Source organism: Pithys albifrons, chromosome 2 (genome assembly GCF_047495875.1).
Source record: "Pithys albifrons albifrons isolate INPA30051 chromosome 2, PitAlb_v1, whole genome shotgun sequence".
In the NCBI taxonomy this organism is placed as follows: domain Eukaryota; kingdom Metazoa; phylum Chordata; class Aves; order Passeriformes; family Thamnophilidae; genus Pithys; species Pithys albifrons.
The window spans coordinates 9,047,416-9,073,651 of NC_092459.1; the positions used below are offsets into that span (position 1 = coordinate 9,047,416).

Here is a 26,236-nt window from a genome sequence, read left to right on the forward strand (position 1 = left end):
AATGAAAAAATGACAGTGGGATATTGAGACATTGAGAGGTGGTCTTTTTTTTACATTATATTTCTTTTAGATCTCTATAGTCCATGTAAACAGCATTTATTATTCCATTATTGTTGATTCCCTGTGGACCTGAAATAGTGAGTCACAATCCTCAGGAGTGCCAAGTAAACATTTCTCATTGTTAAGCTATGCTAAAAGAACTTGCTGCAATTAACTAATGTTTAATACTGTTTATAAGTGGAAATAATGATATTTATACTGCTAAGACAGACTCTATGGCTCTGCTCTACATATCTGCAGGAATCATGCAAGCTTGAGGGATGACAACATCAGGACTGATAGATCAGGTAAAGTACTCAGGCTTATACAGTAGTTGTGCAGAAAACCTTTCAGAAAAGTACTTGAAGAACAATGTGCCCTTTACCTTCCCCACCTTCATAGCAAGTATATTTTTATTACTTTAGATGAAGCTCCCTGATGGGGCCTATTTGGGCTGACCAGGACAGATGATAAACAAAAATCTATTCAGGCTCATCAGGCTGATGCATCACATTGATTTATTCTCACAGGCAGTTTAACATGATTTTGTAGGAATATTTCTGGCAGAAGAAAGTTATGTTACACCCCAGCAATGGAAACATCATTCTCATGAGTGAGAGGCTGCAAAGCAGTCAGCACAGCAACAAGCTCCAAAGAAAAATCATCCCTAATCCTTAGATTGAGTAAATTACATAAAGATGAGAATCCAAAACACTTAAAACTGTAATTACCCTTCTGTAATGAATTACAAGTTTAATTCAAGCAACAGTCATCCCCAATTATAAATGTTTTTATTTGCTGTAATAAGCAGCTACAGCCAAAATAGAGAGGGCATCCTCCAGGTTTTTTCACACCTGTTGCTGTTTCTAAAGTAGTGGCACAAAACTTGCACAAAATTAAGATGCATTGCATATACATGCTTGAATTGTACTTGTGAAACCCGATTAATTAGCAGTAATGATCAGCAACATAGTATTTTTTCCCTCCACAGTTCTTAACATCTTATGATTTTATCTTGTTTCTGAATTTCACCATCCACAAAACATAAACTTGTCATAATTCTAGCACAGTATTTTCAGCAAATCATCCTGTAAGGCAGCCATTCCAAGCAGATTTGGAAAATAAATAAAAATCCCTCCAAAAAGTGCTCTGGCTCTCCATTTCTAAAGGAAGTTCTGAACCACAGAAACAGACACACTGTGAGTGAAATTGTATGATCCCCTGCCACAAAAGCTCATATTCTGATACCACAAGAGGCAACAAAAGTGAGGTCATTCACGTGATGTTGGCATTTTTATTAATGAAAATACACATTCTTGATTCCAATCTTCAGTATTCAAAATCATGGGCCAGGAAAAAAATCATAGAAAACCAGTAACAATGTTTTTCCAGCAAAAAAACCGCACTCAGATTTTTCCGTTACTGACCACTGCAAAAGGAATGGTCCTCTGCTTATGCAGGGGGGATGGAACTAGATAATGTTTAAGGTCTCTTCCAACCCAAACCACTCTGTGATGCTTTGAATCTCTCCATTTACAGTCCCCAAGTGACTACTACTCTTACTCTCCTTCACAATACTACTCTTCCAGTTACCCTCTTACATCAGCTGAGTGCTTAAGACTCTCCAGAAGAAACAGACCATCTTCAAAACTGAAAATAAGTTTCCAATGTTTTGGATTTTGTTGCTCATTTCCACAATACCTCTCTCATGTGGAAAATCAACTCTAACTACATTTTCTCCATCTACCCACAGAGGAAACTAGGAAACTACTGTTTTGGCTAATTGTATTATCTATAGACTACCTATGTCTTCCTTAAACACATCTGGAATTTAGCTTATGAACTTGGTCCTTGGCTTTTATGAAGAAAGAATTGACATTTTCTTTAAGGCATAGACATTCTAAATTTCTATTGTTAACAATATATCTTGGCAAGCATGGACTTCCTTCTGGGTGGTGCATAGAAAAAGTTTAAATGTAGACAAGGAGGCATTTCCTAATAATATGTTGAAGATAAGTTTTTTGGTGTATGAACAGATGTTGCTTCTATAATAGAGGTAGGAAGAGCACATTCAAAATTGTAATGGTACTCAAGCTCCTCCATTAAAAAAAATAAAAAAAATCCATGATATTATTCAGAGAATCTGGAAATATAATAATTAGATTTTCTGTAAATTCACTTTCACTCTATTATAAATTGAAGTGAGTGTTAGGTAGGATTTCAATCTTCTTTAAGAAAATATGCCCTAAACTACAAATGCTTAATTAATCAGCCATTAAATTTCCTTAAATATTAGATATGACAGCTACAAACCCAGAATATCCTTACATGGCTGATTCCACTCTTTGGAAGATGCACACACTCAAAAAACAGCTTGTTACAGGGCATGGCAAATATAAACTTAGTTACCCTGCAAGGTACATCTGCTGTGTGTCTCTGTCTGGTCCTTCAGAGATTGTAAACACAACCAGAACTGCAGGACTTGAAAACCTGTTCTAAAACTCGCAACACTAGGCTAGTGAAGCAAACTGGAGAATTCCATTTGAAAACAGCTGCATCACTTTGTCTTACTAAGAGTATCCAAGAGCACTGCAAGCACTATTTTAGTAAGTCTGTTTTTATAAGCAAGACTCATAGCTGTACACAAAATCCTCAAAATTGGTTGGGAAAAAACCCTAATTTCCCTGCTTCAGAAAGTAACCATGTCCAGAATAAGTACACTTGCCTACAATCAGGTATTTGGTACTTTTGTTAATATTTTTGTTTCAAACTTCAGCTCCAGTAACAGCACTTCTTATTCATCAAAACGGTGCCCACATAAAATTGACAGAGCATACTGCAGAAACTCTGCCAAAGAACTCTCCAAGAAGTGATGGTTCATAGTTAATTGTTATCATAATCTATTTTATGGATAACCTAATTGATTTTGATTCTTCTTTTCAGTCTTTCAGACAGAGGAAGGGGACTGTCTGCCCATGTGCAAGTCAGAGCAGCACTTCCATCTTGCTGTGTGGGATCAGAACCCAACCTCTTAGTTGGTTGCTCTGGACTTTGGGAACATTTAACTACCCCTACAGAGGATGGCTTTGGAGATTCATGCAATAAGAAAGTATTAACAGCTTTCTTAAAATTGGTTGTTGTCTTCTTCCCTTTAGTTATAAGGGTTGAGTCACTGTTTGTCCTTTTGCTACTAACAATGCTACTATTTTTCTTTGTAAAACATTTTTTAAACTGACCAGGGTTCAGTTGCCTTTTCTGCTGCTCATATGTCAGGATTTTATTCACTTGCCCATCATCACTGTCTTCACTAGAAGAATGTCTATTCTGACACACACTCTTTTTAAAAGAAGTTTTCCAAGTAGTTTCAATACAAGCTTTTTTAATGTGACAGCCATTTGCACCTGCTGGCTTTTGAGACATTGGAAGCATTTCACACTCAGGACGCAGTGTTCCTGTTGTTTGCCCACTGATGCCTAGTGATGTTGAACCACTTATATTACAGTCTTTTAGCATCATTTCAGCCAAAATGTCAGCTTTTTTGTACTGACCTTGATAGATATGTACACTGGATTCACTTGCATAGTTTTCTGATAGCACACTTTTACTTTCCTGCACTAGTTTATTTAACTGACATGAAGAAACATGATTTCTATCAGGATTCAACGTTTCCTTTGTTTGTTTAAAACATTTCAAAGACTCCCCTTGCACTACATCTTCAGACAAAGGCTGTGATGGAATGGAAATCTTCTTAAGTATGTGCTCCCTTAAAGACCACTCCTGAAGTTGTCCTGTAGCATCGTTTGAAAACACATCATCTGCACTATCAGAATGCTGATCAGACTGCAGCACATCAGAATATTCTGAGCTATTTCTTGCTTTTTCATGATCTAGCAGATATGAATGTTTAATGCATGTAAAATCAGCTGCTACATCTTGGTCATCACCTCCCTGGGCTGGAGAAGGGCTGAAGAAGGTTCCTTTCCCATCAATACTGCTCAGTTGTAGACCAGCTGTTACACATGAAGAGGACGACACCCCTGAATATTTGGTACATTGTGAGGGCCACACAGCTGAGTCAGCCAATGCACTCTCTAAGAGGGAGTAGGGGGATGCAGGCAGAGGAAGAGCAGCTGCTGCTGCTGGCACATGCACAGCTGGTACACAGGAAGCTGCAGCTAATGCTGCATCTTTTGATTCAATACTTCTCTGCTGCATGTGATCTTTGGGGGGAGGTTTTGTGTCTGATGTGGAGTGTTGCACAGGAAGAATGCCACCTGTAGATTTTAAACTAATTTGAGATAGAAGACTGCTAACTTCATCATAAGCACTTGGAAACTCCTTTTCTTCTGGTCTGTCTTTCCCTTCTGAAAAAAACCAAACAAAAAGGGTTCTTCAAATAGCACATAAACCACAGTTCAGACTTCCTAGGGATAAAGTATAAAATAGCAAGATTAAAGCACAGTCCCTGCGAGGTATCATGCACTCATCTTTACAAGACGTGATATTGATCAACAGTGGGAGAAATGTTTTTTTGCTTTTGCTTTTTGTATTCTGGCAAGACCCCTAAGTTCGTAAGAAATAAACTTTTGTACTTACTTTTCTGTTTCTTCTGAAGAACTTTTGACTTTTCCACTTGATAAAGGGCAACAACATCAGGATAAGCAGCCTGAAATAAAGACTCCTCTTCTACTGTGACCACAAACAACTCCACAGGCTCATCTTCTGGATCAACATAATGTTCTGAAAAATTAATGAATGTATTTTGGACGTGTATATACACACAAGTCAAAGCAGGGAATGAAAAACCAAAGAATGAAAGATTTGAGTACAAAGAAGGTACATAAAATGTCAATAATACAATATTTGAGATATACCTACAAGCAGAGTCTTTTTCTTTCTGCCAGCCTCCTGGCACACTTCAGGTAGGAGTCTGGCAGCATAGAAAATTTTCAAGCAAGTAAACAGTCACAGCTTCAGCTATACAGTGAAATGAGGTATGAAACACACAGTTCAGGTCTCATCAAAATGTACCAGAAAACGTAGCTGAAGATTGAGTCTCTTGCTTTTTGAGTAGTTTTTTTTTTCTCTTTTAAGCATTGCTTTTACTTTCAGGGTATGTGAAATTTGATGCACATTTTCTACTGTTTCCATAGAACAGTTTCCAATCTTATCAACATTTCATTGCCTCAGAGTGTTGTCAAACTCTTCTGTTTAAATTATGTTTTTATCCTTTTCTATTAACCATTTTGCTCCATAATGTACACAGAAACCAGACCCACCTGGTTTTTGCCACTCAATTTCAAAACAAGGAATTCCATTTTTAATACGTGCCTTCACAATCCTGTAAGAAGAAGAAGTCCATTAAATGACTTATAGCTAACCTATCTAAAAATATTTCAATATTCTGCTTTGAAATGATTCAAAGCAATCTTCTTATTATAGTAAAAGTATTACACTTTTTAAAAAAATATAGCACTCTGCATAAGGTATACAGAAAATCTATAGCAGATTGGAGTACTGAAAAATTTTCAGGTTTTTAATGTCCAGAAGAGCATTTACACAAAATAAAAAAGCTATTTTGTAGTAAACAAACACAATGCAGACTCCTGCAAACATCAGCTGCTATCTTCAGTTGACCCATGTCAAAGGCAGATCCTGCTTGGCCAACCTGATCTCCTCCTATGACAGGAGGGCCCAATGAAGGGAATGAGGGAAAGGCTGTGGATGTTGTCTGCTAGACTTTAGTAAAGCTTTTGATGCCGTTTCCCATTGCTTTCTCCTGGGAAACTGGCTGCTCATGGTTGGAATGGACGCACTGGGTAAAAAACTGGCTGGATGGCTGGGCCCAGGCCTTGGTGGTGAATGGAGTTACATCCAGCTGGCAGCTGGGCACAAGTGGGGCTCCCCAGGGCTCAGTACTGGGGCCAGTCCTGTTAATATCTTTATCAGTGATCAGAACAAGGGGATCGAGAGCACCCTCTGTCACAGATGACACCACCAAGTTGGGGGGGTGTGTTGATGTGCTGGAGAGCAGGAAGGCTCTGCAGAGGGATCTGGACAGGCTGGATCCGTGGGCTAAGGCTAATTGAATGAGGCTCAACAAGGTCAGGTCTTGTACCTTCGTCAATGGCATCCTAGGCTGTATCAGCAACAGTGTGGACAGCAGGACCAGGACAGTGATTGTCCTTCTGTACTCAGCACTGGTGAGGTTGCACCTCAAGTCCTGGGTCCAGTTCTGGGCCCCTCAGTATGAGAAAGACATTGAGGTGCTGGATTGTGCCCAGAGAAGGGCCACAGAGATGATGAAAAGTCTGGAGCACAAGTCCTATTGAGAAGTGGCTGAGGGAGCTGGGGGTGTTTAGGCTGGAGTAAAGGAGGCTCAGTGGGGACCTTGTCATTCTCTACAACTACCTAAAAGAAGGTTGTAGGGAGATGCAGGTCAATCACTTCTCCCAAATAATAACTGATAATAAAAGAGGAAACACCCCAAAGTTGACCCAAGGGAGGTTTAGATTGGATATTAGGAAAAATCTCTTTATGGACAGACAGGGTTGTCGAGCATCGGAACAGGCTGCCCAGGGAAGTGGTTGAGTCACCATCCCTTCAGGTATTTCATTTAAAGCATTTGTAGATGTGGCAGTGAGGGACATGATTTACTGGTGGACTTGTAGTGTCAGGTTAATGGTTGGATCTGATGATCTTAGAGGTCTTCTCCAACCTAGACAATTCCATGATTTTAAGATACTAATGCCACAGGAGGCTCTTGCCATTGACAGTAACTTTCTGAAAGAACAGACAAGGACATTTATATCTTTTGCGTGACAGCATGATAGAAAATAGAACCTGAGCTGAGCACAGACAGTCAGTCATTGAGATTTTTCTAAAAACATTATCTACTCCCCAATTTAGTAGGTTCCTACATGTGAAAAGTAGGATAATGTTGATCCTGCTGCACTGTTACTGGATTTTTAAACACACAATCATTCTTTGAAACTCTTGAAACACTAGAAAGTGTTATAAACAGAATGTCAGTTAATTCATTCGTCAAGGTAAATGCTGGTAATCTATCTTGCTAATCTGTTCAAAATGCATCCCCTAACCAGTCTTGTCATTCTTTTGAAAGGTAACACTGAATAAAACAGTTACTCTGCAAGTGATAATTTAAGACTGTGGCACATCAACCCAGGAGAGATACTATTGAACTGCTACTGACTGTACTCCTACCCCTGCAAATTAATGTCAAAGTCTTGATCAGCATCAAGGCACATGGAAAAACCTACCAACCTTCTGGCAATACAAGAATTAGGAGGCAGGGGGAATTTGGGTTTCATTTGGGAAATGAAACCATCAGATAAAGTTAACAATTCCTTCACACAGGGAAGCTCAAACTTGTCAACAGATGCTGTAGATTCTAGAAGTTTACCTAAGTTTAAGAAAAGATTAGATTACTAAAAAAATAAATTATGCCAGGGCTGATAGAATAAGAAGATACTAATTCTGACTCAGAAAACCCCTGAGTAACAGAAACCTGGCTGGTGGGAAACTATTCTGGGGGAAAGTAGTTACATGTTTATCTTGCTTTTTTAACTTGCACGTCCATTTTCACTATCAAGATACATAGCCATTTTTATATTCCTACATACAATGGTCCTGAGTGAGAAGCAGTTGTGACACACAGCACAACAGTTAGTAGGTCTGATAAGAGATTGGAGACCATGACAGAACCTGCAGATGCTCATTTCTAAACCTGGCCTCTTACTTTGAGCTACAGAACTCAAACTTCTGCTAAGAATCTGAGCAGATGATCTAATCCATAATGCTAAAAGGCATGAGCAGATCCAAGGAAACAGAACAGAAAGCAAGCAAAGGAAAACACAGGCACTTCCAGTTAGAATGAAAGGAAACTGCTCTTATCTACTACTTTGTGCAGCAGTAGTATAAAAATTGGTGCACTGATCTAAATTTTTACCTCTATTCAAAATAAGCTCAAAGCTTGAAATAAAAATAGAAGAAAACCATATTTACATAGAAAAAGGACAAAACCCATGGGTTTTTTGGTGGGAACAAAAGTCAACATATTAAGTTCAAGAATTCAAGCTACATTACCGTATTGCCTGCAGTTGCTTTGAGTCAATGTATCCACATTTTCTCTGGATCATATCATAACGTGTCAGTAGCACTAACAATTTCTTACAGGCGTAATGTTTTGCCCATTCCATCTTCTCTGAAGCAAATATCTGTTAGTATAAAAAATACCAAACTTTGAAACTTTCTTTATTCTGTTAGACATCATAGACAGTTATGTAGTAGAGACACAGGACTAAATATTTAAAATATCTAGAGTGCTTTTATACATTAGTGTAATGCCCAATGATACCTCGCTGACAACAGTCATCCCTAACAGGGACAGATTCCTCAGCTGTCAATGGCAAGCTGAGGGAACAGCTGTGTAATGGCAGCAGCAAGGATAAGACAGTTGCTAAACACCTTGTCAGATTCAGATCAGCTCTGCAAGGAGCTGTGAAAATTATGGATTTCACATGTGAGAGGACGAACTTGGATTCTCATTGAAGCCACATTGTTTAACTGTGGTCTCTTATACTATACATAATTCTCACACTGTCATCAACCCCAAAAAATTAAACATTGTAAAAGATCTGATTTTGCCAGTGAAAAACAAAAAAAGCCTTCCTAGAAAACAATGCTAATGTACATATATTAACACGACCCCCAGTGAAAAACAAAACAATGGCAAGTGAGCTGTTTAATGAGTTCTTTTTCTTCCACTTTTCTACATACCTATTTACAATTTACAGCAACTGATTTTTTTCAAAGTCTTCAATTTTAGGCTTTCAAAACAATGAGGTATATTAAGATGTTGTAGCAAGATCCTTTAATTCTTATTTCAAGTAAAATTACCAAGGAAGATCACAATTAGCCCAGATGCGTTGCTCAGCAATAAACAAAAAACTACAAAGCTGAATATCCAGTACTTTATTATATACCTGAAAGGACAATAAATTTGGTCTTCTATATTCCTTTATGTTGATCAATTTATTCTTATTTACAAGAAATTCTTGGACAACCTTGAGAAAAAAACAAAAAAGGAACACTTTAAGAGAGGGAAGAAAATTGACATTCCAATTATCAATTAAAAATTAATATTTAAATAGGCTTGTTTTTTACCTCTGAGAATGGAAAGCCCTCACAACTCTTAGCTTTTCTGCAGATAAAATAAATGTGTTAGGAATTGAAGACAAATGGGAAAAATGCAGAATCTAAATGATCACCCTGCACAGGAACTCAGGAAAAAGTTCAGTTCTCAAGACATTCCTACTTTCTGATATTTTCCTCCACTGCATTTGCTTGTCTCACTCGCTCTAACCGATGCCATTCACAAGGGCAGCAGTGTTTGGAGTCACTGGGTTTGCAGCATCTTATGGTTTCACAGAATTTACATCCACTGTGCTCATGCTCCTTGTAAAGTCCTACAGCAGTAGATACAGAAAGTGAGGAGAAAAGGGGTTTCCAAAATTTCCAAATAAATAAAGCCAATATTACAAATACAAAGCTCAGAACATGTATGAATCTGATGTGAATAGCAGCTGTAGGGAGATCTGAGTGCACCAGCTGCAATTCTGCATCTACAGTAAAAACTGACAAATACATGTAAGATGCTTTTTATTTTTAAGACTTTTCCCCTTGACAGTTTCAGACCTGATCCTGAAAACTATTACCTAAGTAATAGTTTACTTTACCTAAAACTGTGTGACAACCTGGCAAACATATATAAGTAATATATTTGAAACAAACCCTTTCCTTCACCAAATGCTGGGTTTGAAGGAGTTCACTGATCAAAGATGCTACCAAAACAAGGTTCCATAGGATTTATTTCTTTTTATGAAAACACTGCAGCAAAACCAGTAATGCTAATGGTCCCCTTGTTGCAGGACCAATTCAGGCAGCTAAGAAATAGTTGCTGGGCAGTATAGCACACTTTCTTTACTGAAAATATTAAAAAGGCAACTATCTGGGATTGCACCACAGCATTGTGGTAACATTCCATCTGCTGTCAACTAGTTTCATATTTGAAGAAAAGTAGTCTCAAGCCTTAAAAGTAAATATAAAGGTAAATATATACAATGTTGAAAATATGAAGATGGTCCAGAAGCTGAAAAGCATTTTTTAATGCTAGTAATTAAAAAGAACATAACCCAATCAAACATAAAAATCAGGCCCCACCTCAGAATAAAATATAGACAATACTGACCTGGATGATGGCACTCTGAACAGTGAATTATCCTTTTAACAACTGAAGATGAACTATCATCATACTGAAATTGTTCCCACTGATCAAACCTAAAAGCATCAAGAAATATTTTTAACTTTCACACTTCAAACACTTAAAAATACTCTTTATACTACTATTGTATCTATCCACAAAACAGTTTTCTGTGTGAAACAGGGTTCTTTTACAGTACAGCATATAATTGTTGGATTTCTAGTATTGACACACACATCACAGTAACAAACATAGGAAACACTTGGTATCTCAAATCCTTATCAACAGCCCATTAAAAATCAGCAGAAGTCTCTCTTCAGGCCCTATGACTTCCTTTCCAATACCAACATACACCTGCTAGCTCAAGAGCCAGGAGCCAGGTAATGTTTCAAACAGGTAAGAAGCTTGCCTAGCAAAATACCAAATTCCTTTTGCAAACACAAGCTAAGGAACGTGGTAATGCTGTCTCTAAACTGAAGTACTGCAAATGTTGTCTTGGAGCTGAAGTACATACTATTAAGTATTTGAATAAAACAAAGTAGTTATGTAAATCTCCATTTTACCTTTGCAGTAAGTTTTGACCTCGCAGAGTCTCAATTAACTTTAAAGCTTGCTCCTTCCCAACTCCTGGAACACCCTGTAAAGAAATTTGAAACATACAACATACATAAACAAAATACTCATATTTTCACAAAAACCACCTTCATAACATTATGTAGAGAAATGACAAAAGTGACCCCAGATGCTGAGCATAAATTGAGAAAAATATTTTTTACCAAGTTCTAGGGGCAGAGAAAGTGACAGGTTCCAGCTGTACTGGAACTGTAACACACAAGCTGCATAAAACGTTCTGATGCTCAACAGCACCTCAGGTCACACAAGGCAGAGAAAGAAGGAGAAAGCAATAATAAACTAAAAGAAGTTAGATTCAGTCTATATAACAAGGAAAATGTTACAATGACAGTGATGAAACACTGGCACACATTGCCCAGAGAGGTATAGATGCCCCATTCTGGAACAATTCAAGGTCAGGTTGGTTGGGGCTCTGAGTGACCTGGTCTAGTTGCAGATGTCCCTGCTCACTTAAAGGGGGTTGGACTTAGTGAACTTCAGAGGTCCCTTCCAACCTGAACTGTTGTATCATTCTACGATTTAAAACACACTTGTTGCTGTACAGTTCTTTCCATCCTTCCCCTGTTTTGCCAAGAATCAGTATAGGTGAATATAAAGATTGTATTGAGTGTGCTTTCTACAGTGTCATTACAATAAATCTGTAGCTTGTTTTTATTCAGCTGTAATGGAAGACCTGAATACACACAATGACAATGAATAAATCTACATTCCAAACCAAGTTCTCATTGGATTGCAGTCAGACTCAGTAAGAGCCAGATACTCAGTTTCTGCAAGGAAAGCATTATCTTGATACATTTTTCAACAAAGTGCGTGCCATTATAGAGCGGTACTCTCATTTACCTGTTCTGCCAATCCCCATTCCCAATGCACTCCTGTAATTCAGCTTTCCTCACAAGTTTGTCTTCATCTACTTCGCTGGGCTGCAAAAGCTCAAAGGACCTATCTGACATCATACAATTCTGATACTTTAGGACTGTGGAAGAACCTGGCATTCCAGGAGCTGCTCCATTGCAATAACTACTGATTATCCACTATTTTTTTCTGTCTCTTTATACAGCAGTAACAGCAACAAACTTTAAAGATTCCTACAATGGAAGGAAGATTAAAAAAAATCCCAAATAAAAAGTGATGAGAGGTTTGTGTTCTTTCAGCACTATCAGTTGTTTAAAAGGACAGTTTTAGGAAATTGGAACACAATGATTTAAGAAAAACTAGATACCTACTGCAAGCCTGAATGACAGTAATCATTGCCTGAAGTCACTAAATGGGAAACTGTATGAAAATCAGGTTTCATCCCACTTCCTTTCCCTTTCAAATAGTGATTACAACAGCTTCTGTTCAAAGTCTCAGAAAAGAGCTTACAAGATAAAAAAGAAAAGAGAAACAAGTGAAGCAGCACTGAGTGAGATTCCTCTGAATTAACTGGGTAAACTTTCAAATAGATCACTTCTATTTCTTCATAAATGATATATTTACAATTGATGGAATAGGGATACATGCAAACTGTAACCAGAACTTCCTTTACTAATAAATACAACTCAAACCCATCACCACTAAGTCTTTCAAACAGCACACACAAAAACCCTTTTTCTCATTTTCCACAGCTACTCTGCCAGGGATATACTTGTATGTAACTTGCTACAAAGCACCCTCACAAAAAATGGAGTTCTCACACCCTGGCTCAATGTAATCAACATCTAAACTTTGCTTTCACCTCTAGAAATAGAAAACGTTTGGAATAATTCAAAACGGTTTTAGAAAGACTGATGTTCATGAACAATTTTGATTATCTTTAACCTTTCTCAAACAAAATTTACAGTGACTTACTGAGCATCTTCTTCAACTAGATCTCAGTAATCACACATTGCATAAAGCTTTGTCAGCATGAACATCTCCCTTGACACAGCTTATTGTTTTTCAAGACAGTATAAGCATCTAATAAAAAATAATTATATTGCTTACTTTTGGAAGATAATCACAACCCAGAAGAACAGCTAGCCCAATCAAAGACTCTCTGTCACAACCAAGTTTCTCCTTAATAGAGGACATTGTGTAACAGTCAAGATGTGGATCCTGCAAGAGAAATTTATTGCATATTATTTCTGGTACCTGAGGGAAGGAACTGCTGTGAGTCACATTGAGTTGTGATTCTTTACCCACCCCTATTCACTAACACCTGGAGGAAATGGATCTATCCTGTAAGAGGGGTCTAATAGCAAAAAATAAACTGCAATTAAAATTTATAATGTAATGCATGGACACCACATGAATAACTAAAATTCTGGAACTTCAAGTTCTAAGTATGGGCATCAACTGTTGAAAGCAACTAAAATAAGCCAAGAGGTCCAACATACAGCCCAATAACCACATTATGGGATGGGTGAGGAACTGGCACACAGGTTGGGCCCCATGAGCTACAGTGAATGAGGAGGCATCAGTCTGGTGACCTCTCACTAGTGGGGTTGTGCAGGACTCCATTCTTGGCCCAGTTCTATTCAACATCTTCATTTACCACTTGGACACAGGACTTGAAGGAATACTAAGTAAGTTTGACAAGACACTAAACTGGGAGGAGTCGTTGATTTCCTCATGGGCAGAGAGGCCCTGCAGAGAGACCCTGACGAATGAGAGAGATGGGCAATCACTGTATGAAGTTCAACAAGGGCAAGTGCCAGATTCTACACCTGGGACAGAGTGACCCTGTCTGTGTGTATAGACTAGGGAATGAGAGGCTGGAGAGCAGCACTGCAGAGCGACCTGGGAGTCCTGGTCGATGGCAAGTTGAATATGAGTCAGCAGTGGCCTGGCAGCCAGGAGGGCCAACAGTGTCCTGGGGGGTACCAGGCAAAGCAGCGCCAGCCAGTTGAGGGAGAGGATTGTCCCACTCTGCTCTGCACTGAGGTGGCCTCACCTTCAGTCCCATCTACAGTCTTGGGCACCACAATATAAAAAGGATATTAAGCTGTTACAGTGTCCAAAGAAGGGCAACAAGGATGGTGAAGGGTCTGCAAGGGAAGTCATATGAGGAGTGTCTGAGGTCACTTGGTCTGTTCAGACTGGAGGAGACTGAGGAGAGACCTCTTGCAGTTTGCAGCTTCCTCGTGAAGAGCAGAGAAGGGACAGGCAGTGATCTCTTCAAATTCATGACCAGTGACAGAACTTGAGGACATGGCATGAAGCTGAGTCAGGAGAGGTTTAGGCTGGATATCAAGAAAAGGTTCTTCACACAGAGGGTGGCTGAGCACTGATACAGGCTCCCCAGGGAAGTGGTCACAGGACTAAGACTGTCAAAATTCAAGAAATGTAAGGACTATGATCTCAGGCACATGGTGTGACTCTTGAGGTGTGCTGCATAGGACCAAGAGTTGGACTCGATCCTGATGGGTCACTTCCAACTTAGTATATTCTATCATTCTGATTCAAGGTGTTTTTACTGTTTACTACCCGTAGAAAAAGTATGACAAAACATTATTGAGTTAGTTACTGAGGCATCTCAAGAGCTGCATTTTTTAAAATACATGTAAACATTTTAATGTGCCACTTGAGTGAAAAAAGGAAAAAAAAAAGTTTCCTAGGATATTAGACCTGAGCTAAAGAAACACCTGAAGCTTTGAAGGGTAAAGTGACTCAAGTATAACATGAAATCAAGGTTAACATGAATCAAAACATAGGACACACCCCTTCCTCAAAAAAGACAAAAAAAAATTCCCACAAAAGCCAACAACTGAAAATAATTCATTTTTCTAGAACAGATGCCCCTGACATATATGTAACAAAGTACACTTGAAAGATTGAGCCTGCCTTCATTGTTGGTGACAAATGACAAAGAAGTGGAATGAAACAAAAGAACTAGGTATAGGAAGATATTAAAACACGCTGACATCAAAGCAAATAACTTTCCATTGACTTTAATTATTTTTTAAAAAGTTAATTGTTCATAGTTAATTTCTTCTGTTTATTGATTTTCTCATATTACTGAACTATTTTCTCAACAAGTTTTTCTGATGAACATTATAAATTACACACATTTGGGGTTGTCTTTCACCAGTTCTGGGAAACTGTATTAACAAATGAACACTTCAGTTCAAGGTCATAAATGATTTGGTTTTTTGTATGATTTCAACAGCTGATTATGATACAGATGCAGAGTCCCTACCCTATTCATGTTCAACTGAGACTAACACTATTAATTGCAAGATGGAAGTGTGTGAACATTGTTATTAGACCCAGGAGACTGACCACTCCCACAAGGCCTAAAGCTAAATTTATATGAAGTAATTACTTCACTCAACTTCTCTGCTGTACAGGAGAGAGCAAAAAAAATGCTACTTAGCTTTATATGACACATCACAAGGCACTACAAATACAGACAATACTGCCCTAAGGATTTCACTAGTTTTGATCTCACATTCAATACACGAATTGACAGTGAATCAAATGGAACACCCTGAAACATATTATTTTAAACAAACTCAACTAGCTGAAAGCAAGTACAACAATATCTAAGTAATTTTTTTTCAAGTCCTTTCTCTTTATTTACATTTCTGTAAAGAGTCTGAAGGGAGGGTGGGAACAGGATGAGGTACATTACCTTAGAATTCATAGCAAAGTTCCTATAAACTGTTTGAGCTCCATATAAGAAAGCATCTCCATCATTGGTAATGCAGCCATCAACATGTCCTTTTGCACTGAGGTAGGCACACATTTCCTCTGCTTCACCAGCTGCTTGAACCCAAGGGACACCTAAGCACTCCAGCAGTTCAAGACACTGAAAGAAGGAATCCAAAAGGACAGACAGAATGAATGATGAGTTATTCACTTATTAGCATGCATTTTCTCAGACACAAGTGCATATAAAACCCACCACTGTTGTGCTGCCTATAGAACACTATATCAATAGAAGCACTACTTTAGCAAAAATATTTTACTGTAACAGTAAAAAAAAAATCCAACAAAGATATAAATATTAATTATAGGACTTGATCACAGCATGCTTAACTGTCACTACTTCACAAAAATCTTTACACTTTAAATAAATATTTAGGATGTTTTAAAAGAAGAGTAACAAAGAAATATTTATCTTTGTGAAGCAATGCTGTTTACTCAAGCTGAGCTAAACTGGACATCTTCCAACAGGTGCCAGACTTCCTGAGAATGTCAAACATGAAAGTACAACATTGTAAGCCTACTAAGACTGGACCACAGTATAAGACATGCCCATATATACTCATCTGTACTTCTTAAAATTTGGGAGAATATTGTTTTAGAATTCAAGAATAAAACATGAATTGATATGTACAATCTCCTGAAGCCATGAGTGTCCACAAATTCTATTCTATAAAATTTTGAATAGACAAAAACAGTTAATGGGGGGGACATAAAAAGAAGTATTGATACTAACACTATGAAAGAACAACAAAGTTAAATTGCTGTAATAAATGCTCAGGGATGCTGTTGCTCACAATAGCATAACATGCATGGGAACATAGTAAATGAGAAAATTATTCTGACACTGTCCCTCTTCTGCAACAGTTAAAACATTCTGTAAGGCTGAACTTCAAATGTGCATGTTCCCTCAAATCTCAAAATACTGTTTAAATTTGTTGTGTATAAAGGTGCAAGAGACTGAAATGTTAAGGGTTAAAGACTCAAACAATCAGCTGCAAAAGCAGCAGGTACTTTGCTGAGGCCAGGTTTGTACCTGCAACAAAAGAGGAGGAGAGTTTTTGGGTGTGTGGTGGTGAAACCTCTGATTCCTGTAAGATGTGGGAGTGTGCACCCAGCCATCATCAGAGGATGACCATGACAAAACAACTTTTGTTTAGCAACAAGTTGGTTTTGAGCCAGGTAAGGGAGAACGTCAATAAGAAACAGATCCTGCAAGGTGGGATAATGTTTTTTATCATGCCAATTTCCTCCATTACACAACTGACTCAGGTGTAAAACTCCCTGCCCCAGGAAGGTATGGGGACATGCACATTCACACACAGGCCTAAAAGTGTTGATCCCTTCTGATGGGGCATAATAACTGGCTCACCTATATGATGTGAGAGGCAGCTGTCACATCTTAGTGTCATAAACCATCAAAGACCCTTGAAACACCCCCAGACTCATTTCTGGAGCCTTCCACCTAAAGACAGGACATGATCTACTCTGTTGTAACAGGTGGTGTAAAATCTCCAACCCTCATAGGGAGTACCTGGGCCTTCACCCAGTATATTAACCCAGTGAACTTTTTTATGTGTGGGCTTCCCTTACCCCTGAAGGATCAAGACCATGACCACCACTTTGAATAATGCACACCAAAATGGCAACAATCAAGCCTTGTCACTGGATCCATGGGTGGTGCTCTTTCCTCTCCACTATCCGCTCTTATCCCTTCTTTCTTTTTTTCCTGTATATATTTTCTTAAGTGTTATTTTTATACTTTTATATTGTTATATTTCTACAGACAATAACAGCTACATACCTCCTTTCCACTGCAATCAAACTGTTCTGAAATACACCTGCCATATATGCATGACCGTGGTCATTCAGTGTCATTTCACTCTAGTATGCCTGAAGAGACCTATTCACAAGAACCTCAGTTACTCTGCCTTCAGGGTTGGGAGGCAACAAAAGTTATTAATTATTTTATGCTCCTGTATTTAATTGGGTTAAGATTTTTTTCTGTCACATTAAAAATACTGAAACACAGGCTTCAACCACTCACCTCTTTTAACATGGCTTTAAATAAAGATCTTCCTCTTCCTGCAGCTCCAGCTTTCTTCGAAGGTCCATAACGCATCTCATTCCTCTTACTCATGGTGTCTGCCTTCAACCTGGGGGCCTCTCCTTCCATAACAAACACAAGTTTAATTCCCATTGAAGTGAAGAAAGAGAACCGAAAAAATAAGTTTCTGCAATAAAGCAAAGCAGTATTATTAGTGAAGCCTGATTTCCTCAGACATTTTCCTTATGTCCCTTAGCCTACTTCAGGAACAATCTTTCACCTCTTATGATTCTCTCACCCCTGAGCTAAACAAACCTTTTATCTATATCCCAGTCTTTGGCTGAAGTTGTTATACTATGAAATTGTTACAGCTTGACAAAATTCCTGAGGAAATGCCACATAAGAACAAGAAAGATCTTTCTTGGGTGTAAATATGGAAACAAACTTAAAAGACTTAATAAAAACAATTCAATATCCAAAGTCTGCATCCAAACACATATGCACATTCAGTCTATTATATCATATATTAATCCAAATCTATCAATACTAGTACATCAGATTCTGAAGTGACTGAATCCTGTGGTATTAGACAGACTCACAGATACCACTGCCATGCCAATTTATTTTATAGGCACACCAGCATCACTGAGTGCTAGAATTTTGCAAGGCAGCTATAATTAATATTTCATCTAGAACAGTAAAACCAAGAGCAGTAATATCAAACAGCATATGCCTTTTCCAGTATCTCCAGGATCAATCTTTCAAAAGGAGTAGATGAAACATTTATATCTCTTTGAATGACACAGAGAGACCATGACTCTACATTTAATTTTGTATCGGTGCTATTGGCAAAAAAGGGTAAGCTGATCTTTTGAGGTCAGTTCTATTTTCACAAATGATGTGAAAATCAATCCTTACAGTAAGTTAGTCTAAACCACAAATTCTCAAAAAAATTTAATTTCCAACTGTCTGAAAAGATTTCTTCTTTTTGCTAGAAATCTGTTCAACCCTTTTCCTTCTTGTGGAAAGGCTGCATTGGAGATCTGGGCTGATGCCTCCATCCCACCGCACATGCTGTCACAGGGAAGTAATGACTCTGGTGATGCTTCAAGTTTTATACTTAATTATCCACTTGGGGTCATAAGCATATAATATATTAAGAAATTATTCTCAGAAAATGCTGGTATTTCATACCCTGCCCAAATCAACAGAAGTTACAGGAGCACATAACACCATCCAGTAAGTCAGTATTCTTGAGATAACCAATGTCACTGATGAAAATTTGTATATATTTTCAGTTTTGTCAGCAATGTTTGCAGAAAGTGGTGCTTTGAAGTTATAGCTGCTCAGACACGCTCATTCCTTAGGTGAGTAATTTAAATTAAAAATATCAATATCCGTAAAGGTTGTTCAAACTCCTGAAGAATGATTTAAACATATTCAATTCAGCACGGGGTCTAACTAGCATTCACTTCAAACCCTTTACAATAACTGCATCAAAACACCAGTCACATGAATTTCAGAGGTAATCTTAAAGTTTTTTGAGTAAGTAACATACCTGAGTTAAGTTTTGGCTAGAGTAATTTATACAGATACCATACCTGAGATGTGGCTTGGTAACTACTCCAATCATCTTTTTAACGGTCTGTGCTTCACAAACCCACAAACTTAAATCAACAGCAAGTGTTTTTCCTTTGAGACTGCTTAAGTTGACAGGTTGTCTCACAGGTTCAAGGATTTGCCACAGATTGGTCACTCCCATTGTTCTCACTTCTTTGTTATCAGAAGGAAGGTTTTAGCTCTGAAGACCAAACGAAACAAAAGTACTTTTAGAATATAACATGAAGTGTGTCTAACATATTATGAATGCGAGGTTTGGAAAATATTTGTCATTATCAGTTGTGCTTTTATGAGACAAGAACTCGCAATCAAGCTGAGTGTGTAGTGACCCCAGTTCATAAATGGTTTATTACTAAATACCTTCTTTGTACTGAATATTTGCATTACTAATAAGCTGAACATAAAGAAAAACTAACGCAGTTAAGGAAAAAAAATATAATAAAAACTATTCATTTTCAAGTCTCATGCATCCCTAACATGTAAGCACAACCCAAGCTTTACTTAAAAAATGAAGAAAACTCACAGAACTCTTGAGGGAATTACTTCCTGATTTGAAGTAGGAGTCACATTAAATTTTGTCTAGTCAAACAAAAGTATCTTAAACCTACTTGAAGAATATGTTCAGTCACAACAGAACTGAAAGTTTCTTTAGCATTCCAAAGTGGTATAAGAAGTTTTAACACCCACAGATTCAGCCTTGGGAAATTCAAATTGGAATTCTGGAAAAAACAAGAGGGTATTGCAGCAGGTTGCAGAATCTCCATTCTTGAAGACTCTTAACATCCATCTGGCATATTTTCCTACTGTTTTAGTCTAATCCTGGGGGAATTCTCCCTCTGAGCGGGGAATCATCAGTGACTGTCACTGAAATTCACAAATAAAACTCCTTAACACTAATGTAGTATTAAGAAGGCATTACTTTATTATGGCACTGGATGCAGGGGGGGTAATCCTGCAGAGCACCCACACTTGGCTCAAGATGGTAAAGGTATTTATTAATGAGGAAAAAACATATACCATCAGAAAAGCTTTACATGTTTCGGAACAATTTCTTACTTCAGGTGGCCACAGAGTCCCTGAACTGGATTGGGCTGACTTGGCTTGTTACAAAGCTCTGGAAGTTCCACCAAATGCCACCTCTGCGCAGTTTGTAGCATGTTGACTTCCTGAGGTCCCTTCCAACAAATGTTTTCACATTTCTAACACCCTGATTTCAGAAACACACCAGTGTTGGTACTGTGTGACTGGCACTACCTATAATGCATGCCAGTTAAAAACATACACCCATTACGTGGTATATTTGTTTCTTAGTTAACTTTACTTTACTCTCCATACTACCCCATTACTGGATTCATTTTCTTTTTGATAATTTTTCTGGTTTTCACTCCTTGCCTGTTCTATTCAAGGCCTCTAGCACATACTCTGCTTTTCCCCCTCACAATAGCAATCTGTTCCTGCACTGTCTTATTGTACAAAGTTTGTCTCATGCTTAGATGTTTTCCTTCTTCTCCCTCGGCATTAGAAAAGAAAAACTGAATAAAATCTGGAATGTTCTGTGTTTCTTTTTTTCTGATTTTTATATTACTGTATACTCAGAAAAATCAAAATGCTCTTTGAATAAATCATGATTAAATGACCTACATGTGCTTGGAGATCTGCTTAAGCCAGGTGAGGTTCTAGTGAATCATGTTAACTTCAGCATTTTCTCACCTTAAACACCATTACAGTCTGTCAGAACAGCAAGCCTGTTTTTGGAGGGTGTATTCTTTTAAACTAAATCTGTTTTAAAGCAAGGCAGCTCACTGATTGCAGGTTGTTTTTAAATCAAGTTCTCATGTAATGACTTACTTTCAACAAAATCAGGTCTCTGATCCATTTCTTTAACTACTACAATCACTCAAACTGATTTTAGTTGTATGTATATCATCACCATCACGGCTCAGCTTTGAGAACGAAGATTTGGGAAGGGCTCTCCCCATGTGGGTGTGTCCTTCGAGCCTGCCCAGTGGATATTTAGGTGAGGCTCAGCCTGCGCAGAACTGGCCCCAGCCTTTAACTCCTAAGGTTGATCTGCCACAGCCGAGTGAGCTTGGACAATGACAGTGAAATCCTCGGGACTAGAACTACAGCCCCCGGTATTCCCATCCAAGTACTAACCGGGCCGATCTTGCTGAGCTTCCGAGACCTGACGGGATTGGGCATCAGGGTGGCATTTAACTGCCTATATATGAATATAGAGCATAATGTATTGCTTTTGTTTTTATATCTCAAGCACCTAAAATAACTTAAAAATACAAATTAAGCATGCAATTACATGGTATAATTTCTTGAAGCCCAGGCTGAACAATTTTGCTGATGCACAAACATCCAAACCTTCCCAAAAGACAGGTGTGATATTCAGTTTCAGTGAGAGCACCCAGCAATGCAGGGAGATGCCTTTTTGATGTTATATTTTGGTTTCTGCCAGTCTGCACCAATACAATTTCTTAAAAAAACAATTGTGTTAGTCTGTTTCTAAATATTGTTATGGAATGCCACATGGTACTTGATTGGAAAGACAAATACACTGCAAACACTTTACATTCCATAAGATTACAACTAACAAAGAAAGTATAAAAATTAAAAAATAAAAAAGGCCCATTTTTTCACTGAAATATAGTTATTTGAGGACTAAAGCTTTTCATACTCTCATTCAATATCTAAGGGTGAGTTACAAAAATCCGCAAGACCTACCAGTCTTTGCTTTTTCTGAGTGTACTGATCTGTGGAAAGCAGACCCTACAACCAAGTTGGTTATAGAGAAGTAGGTTTATTTCAGCGCTGGGTGCACGGGGACAGCTCCTCCAAAGACATGCCCACCTTTGCCCACTAACACACAGGCTTATATGCAGTTAAATATGCATATCCATTACTTTTAACATACATATGCATTGTTTTCTTAGAAAAGGCGGGCTTTATTCTAATTAGTTCCGAGAAGTAATTCCCATTTGCTCCTGTCGGCGCTTGCGCTTTGTTTCCTGGTGGTCCCGGGCGGGGGTCTCAGGGATGAAGACAGGGTGTCTTCCTCATGCTGTTCTTTTTACCTACGCTCGAAAAGTGACTAAAACCGGTTTTGTTGGCAGGTTTTTGTGCAATTATCCTCTTCCTTCAGTACATCTCCTGCTTATCTCAGTCCCATGAGGTTTCTGGTCCTTTTTCGGTTGCTGCAAAGACCCTCAAGGTCAGTTTTTATCCAGAAATTGTCCTGGCTTTCTCTTAATGAGCACAAGCTTCCCTTTTTTTTTGTTTAAATCATCTCTACAAATTGCCAAGCATATTAACTATTAAAGGTAAGTATCAAACAGTATGATAGAATCCTCTAATCAGTATTTTGTAAAATATTTAATCTGCATTCTTTATACAAACAGCTCAACTACTTTTAATACAAATGATTTTCATTCGTCACAAGCCTCCAGCCTGCTCAGAGATGGCAACTTTCAGAGAAAGGAGACTGAACTTGATTTATTTTCATACACTTAGAATTCTATCACTGAAAATCATTAACAGTAAACTAAAAAAAAAACAAACGAAAAAAACACCTCAATTTCTCATTAGGTCAGAATGTGCTCAAATTATATAGCTCCTATAACTTATAAACTGTCTTTTAAGACTATATTCTGCTCTACGAAGTTTTTTACACAGCCAACTACTTACAGGAAACATTTAATGCTGAAATTTAATTCATACAGAGATACTTTCACACATTATCAAGGTAACTGGCAAAGATAGCCAAGCATATGGTATATGTCTGACCCTGAGGCCTTTAAAAAGGAGGAAAAACACGACAGAAGAAACACAAAACCCTATAAGAGGTTTTTAACAACTCCCTCTACGCCACCCCAGCACAGCTTTTCCAACAAACCTGCGCACCTGAAGCACAGAAGCATTTACAGATTTCTCCTCAAACTGCTACGGGTATCCCCCCCGGACGAGCACAAAACCAGCGGCCGCCCGAGCGCCGAACCCTCTGACGGGCGGGAGCGGAGTTTGAAACTCCCGCCTCGCTGCGCCGGCGACACCCGCGCACCACGCCCACAGGAACAGGCGTGCCCGAGCATAGTGCGGAGGTGCAGCCTCCGTGCAGCCTTGGCGGGGCCGGGCAGCGCCTCAGCCCCGGAAGGAGCCCCGTAGGCTCGGTCTGTGCCGCCCGGGCGGGGCGAGCGGAGCCCCCGCGGCTGCTCCGGGACAGCGGCGGCTCCGCCCCCCCCGAAAATGGCGGGCGGGCGCCCGCACGGAAACGGCCCCCACCGGCCCCGCAGCGCGCACGCGCCGCTCCTGCCGCGGCTCTTCCGCCTGTCCCGGCCCGGCCCGGCCCGGCCAGTCCCGCCCCGCAGGCCCCGGAGCTGCCCCGGGTAACGGCCCCGCCTGCGCGGCGCGAGCGGCCGAGGGGAGGCGGGAGCGGAGCCAGGGGCGGAGCGGAGCGGTCGACCCGTGCGGGGCGAGGGTCCTGGTGGGTGCTGTCCCGGCGTACTTCCCACCTCTGCACCGGTGGAAAGGAGGTAGGGGGGTAGAGCAGCCACAGCGAAGCGGCGGCGGCTGCTTCTCGCTCGTCCCGCTGCCCCCGGCACGGCGCCAGGGCGAGTGTCGCAGGTTTGGGGTCAGAGCTGCCGCTTGTCACCAGCTGCCCAGCGCGGCCGCCCTACCGGCCCTGAGGGCTCCCATCGGGTGTGCGGGCACCCTCCTGGCTCTGCGGGCTCCCATCGGGTGTGCGGGCACCCTCCTGGCTCTAAGGGCTCCCATCGGGTGTGCGGGCACCCTCCTGGCTCTAAGGGCTCCCATCGGGTGTGCGGGCACCCTCCTGGCTCTAAGGGCTCCCATCGGGTGTGCGGGCACCCTCCTGGCTCTAAGGGCTCCCATCGGGTGTGCGGGCACCCTCCTGGCTCTGCGGGCTCCCATCGGGTGTGCGGGCACCCTCCTGGCTCTGAGGGCTCCCATCGGGTGTGCGGGCACCCTCCTGGCTCTGAGGGCTCCCATCGGGTGTGACGGCTCCTCCCGACTCTGAGGGCGTTCCTCCCGGGTGTGACGGCTCCCCGTGGCTCTGAGGGCTCCTCCTGGCTCTGAGGTCCCCCCCGGGTGCCCGCCTGTCTCGTTGGGAAACGGGTGAGGAGCAGGAGTGGCGGCCGCCCGGGTGTTCCAGCCGCCAAGGAACCCGTGTCCCTTCCCTGAGGTGGAGGCTCCTTCGAGGTCGTGCGGTGTTGGGGAAAACATCGTGGGCTTGGGGGATTTCTGTCCCGTCTTTGCTTTTGACGCCCCGCAGAGGGGACTGAGCTGCTGCTGTGCCTCAGTGCCGTTCTGGGCTCCTCAGTACAAGAGACACAGAACTTCTGGAGGGGGTCCAGTGCAGGGCAGCGAGGATGACTGGGGGCCTGGAACGTCTCTCTTACAAGGAAAGGCTGGGGGTCTGCGCCTATTCTCGTCCTCTAGAAGAGACGACTGAGAGGGGACCGAATCAATGTATATAAATATCTATGGAAAGGTGGTGTCAAGAGCATGAAGCCAGTCTCTTCCTAGTGGTGCCAAGCAGTAGAACAAGTGGCAATGGGCAGAAACTGATGCACAGAAGTTTGCTCTTAATTGTAGGAGTGAGCTGGAACAGGTTGCCCAGAGAGATTGTAGAGTCTCCCTTGCACAATCCTGTGCAAAGTGTTCTAGGATGACCCTGCTTAAGCCATGAAATTGGACTAGATAGGCCACTTGTGGTCCCTTCCACCTTACCCCTTCTGTGACTCTGTGGGTCAGGCAGTGCTTTTCTGGTGTCCAGATTGGGATGGTGTAGAGGCTTCTTATCCACCAGCTGCTACTGTGGTAGGACAGGAGTCATGAATGTCAGAGACGTGTAGTCTGAGGTGGGACATCTGGCTTGGACCGTCCCAAAAATATACAGCACCCCACTGCTGTTAATGATTCTGGGCTTCTGACTTCAGCCCTCTGAAACATCTGCCTTTAAGTTCAACAGATAGTATTGTACTTCATAATTATTAACTGCTAGAGTTAATTGGTAATTAATTTATCATTATCTTTGTGATTGTTAAACAAATGTATTGTGCTATACATCAACCAAAGAGTACATATACTTTCTTCCTCTTCTCCCAGTCTTTGCTTCCTCCCATATCTTGTGGTCACCCCACTATAGGTCTACTCTTGATGTCTTTGCTCTACGTGTATTTTGCCAGCTCTCATTATATGTATAACAATTACTTGTAATGATTTTTAGTAATCCTTTCTTTTTGGATCTGTCTTGGCCTTGTTTGTTCCCAGCTGTAGGTCCAGTTTTTCTTCCCAACTGTATGCCTGTACATTCCATGATAGTAAAGTTAATTTTCTCTATTAAATCAGTACTTTTGATTTGCCTTCCTGAATAACTGGTCAATTCTTTTTTGAATTGTAATGTTTCTGACTGTCATCACAAGTTTCCATTAACAGACCTTACATTATATTATAATAGAAACATGAATTCAGCTTTTAAATATGATGCCTGGTTCATTGGAAACACTTTCTGATATCCTTTGTCAATAGTGTCCGTTGTTGGCTTCTCATTATTCTATTACATGACTTAAAATGGACTGATGTACATTTTTGCTAGTTTGTTTCCAAGGTAGTATTGCACACTTTAATAACCTTCAGATATGTTGGATCAGCTGCTTTTCCTTTGCCTTGGGCAGTTATTTCCAAACTGTTTGTTAGAGTTACGGTAAGTGGTGCTGAGACTGAAAGCAACTATTTTTTCAACTAAAAACTTCATTGGTGGTATCTTGGTGCAAGAGTTTGGGAGTAGTTAATGTAAAAAAATGAACCTTTTCTGTCAAAAATATCAAGATGACGTGAAGATAAAATTCAAAGGTGTGTGTCATTTTCTATGGTTTTATGTCTTCCTTTGTCTTTTAAAGACAAGGTTTGTTTCCTGTAAAATC

The 26,236-nt window shown here is 40.1% G+C and overlaps 2 protein-coding genes across 5 annotated transcripts in view; one reads left to right on the forward strand and one right to left on the reverse strand.

Moving 5' to 3' along the window:
• Positions 1-1,309: 1,309 nt before the first annotated feature.
• Positions 1,310-24,308, reverse strand: GEN1 (GEN1 Holliday junction 5' flap endonuclease). 2 transcript variants are annotated; one of them, XM_071548312.1, is made up of 14 exons: positions 23,196-24,308; positions 19,268-19,467; positions 17,667-17,853; positions 15,546-15,722; positions 12,917-13,027; positions 10,885-10,958; positions 10,310-10,398; positions 9,377-9,527; positions 9,226-9,262; positions 9,045-9,125; positions 8,146-8,276; positions 5,319-5,380; positions 4,636-4,779; positions 1,310-4,403 (listed from the first exon to the last, which is right to left on the reverse strand). In XM_071548312.1, the coding sequence occupies exons 2-14, from the start codon at positions 19,426-19,428 to the stop codon at positions 2,956-2,958; spliced, it is 2,853 nt and encodes a 950-aa protein (XP_071404413.1). In that variant the 5' UTR covers positions 19,429-19,467; positions 23,196-24,308; the 3' UTR covers positions 1,310-2,955. The 2 variants fall into 2 exon arrangements, with proteins under 2 accessions (XP_071404413.1, XP_071404414.1); XM_071548313.1 differs by having other exon boundaries at positions 23,188-24,308.
• Positions 23,393-26,236, forward strand: part of SMC6 (structural maintenance of chromosomes 6) — a 39,924-nt gene continuing 37,080 nt past the window's right edge. Inside the window, exon 1 of one of the 3 annotated variants that reach the window (XM_071548308.1) lies at positions 23,393-23,824. The gene's annotated coding sequence lies outside the window, so the exon portion shown is untranslated. The remainder of the gene's footprint in view (positions 23,825-26,236) is intronic. The other 2 variants (XM_071548310.1, XM_071548311.1) reach the window with 2 other exon arrangements.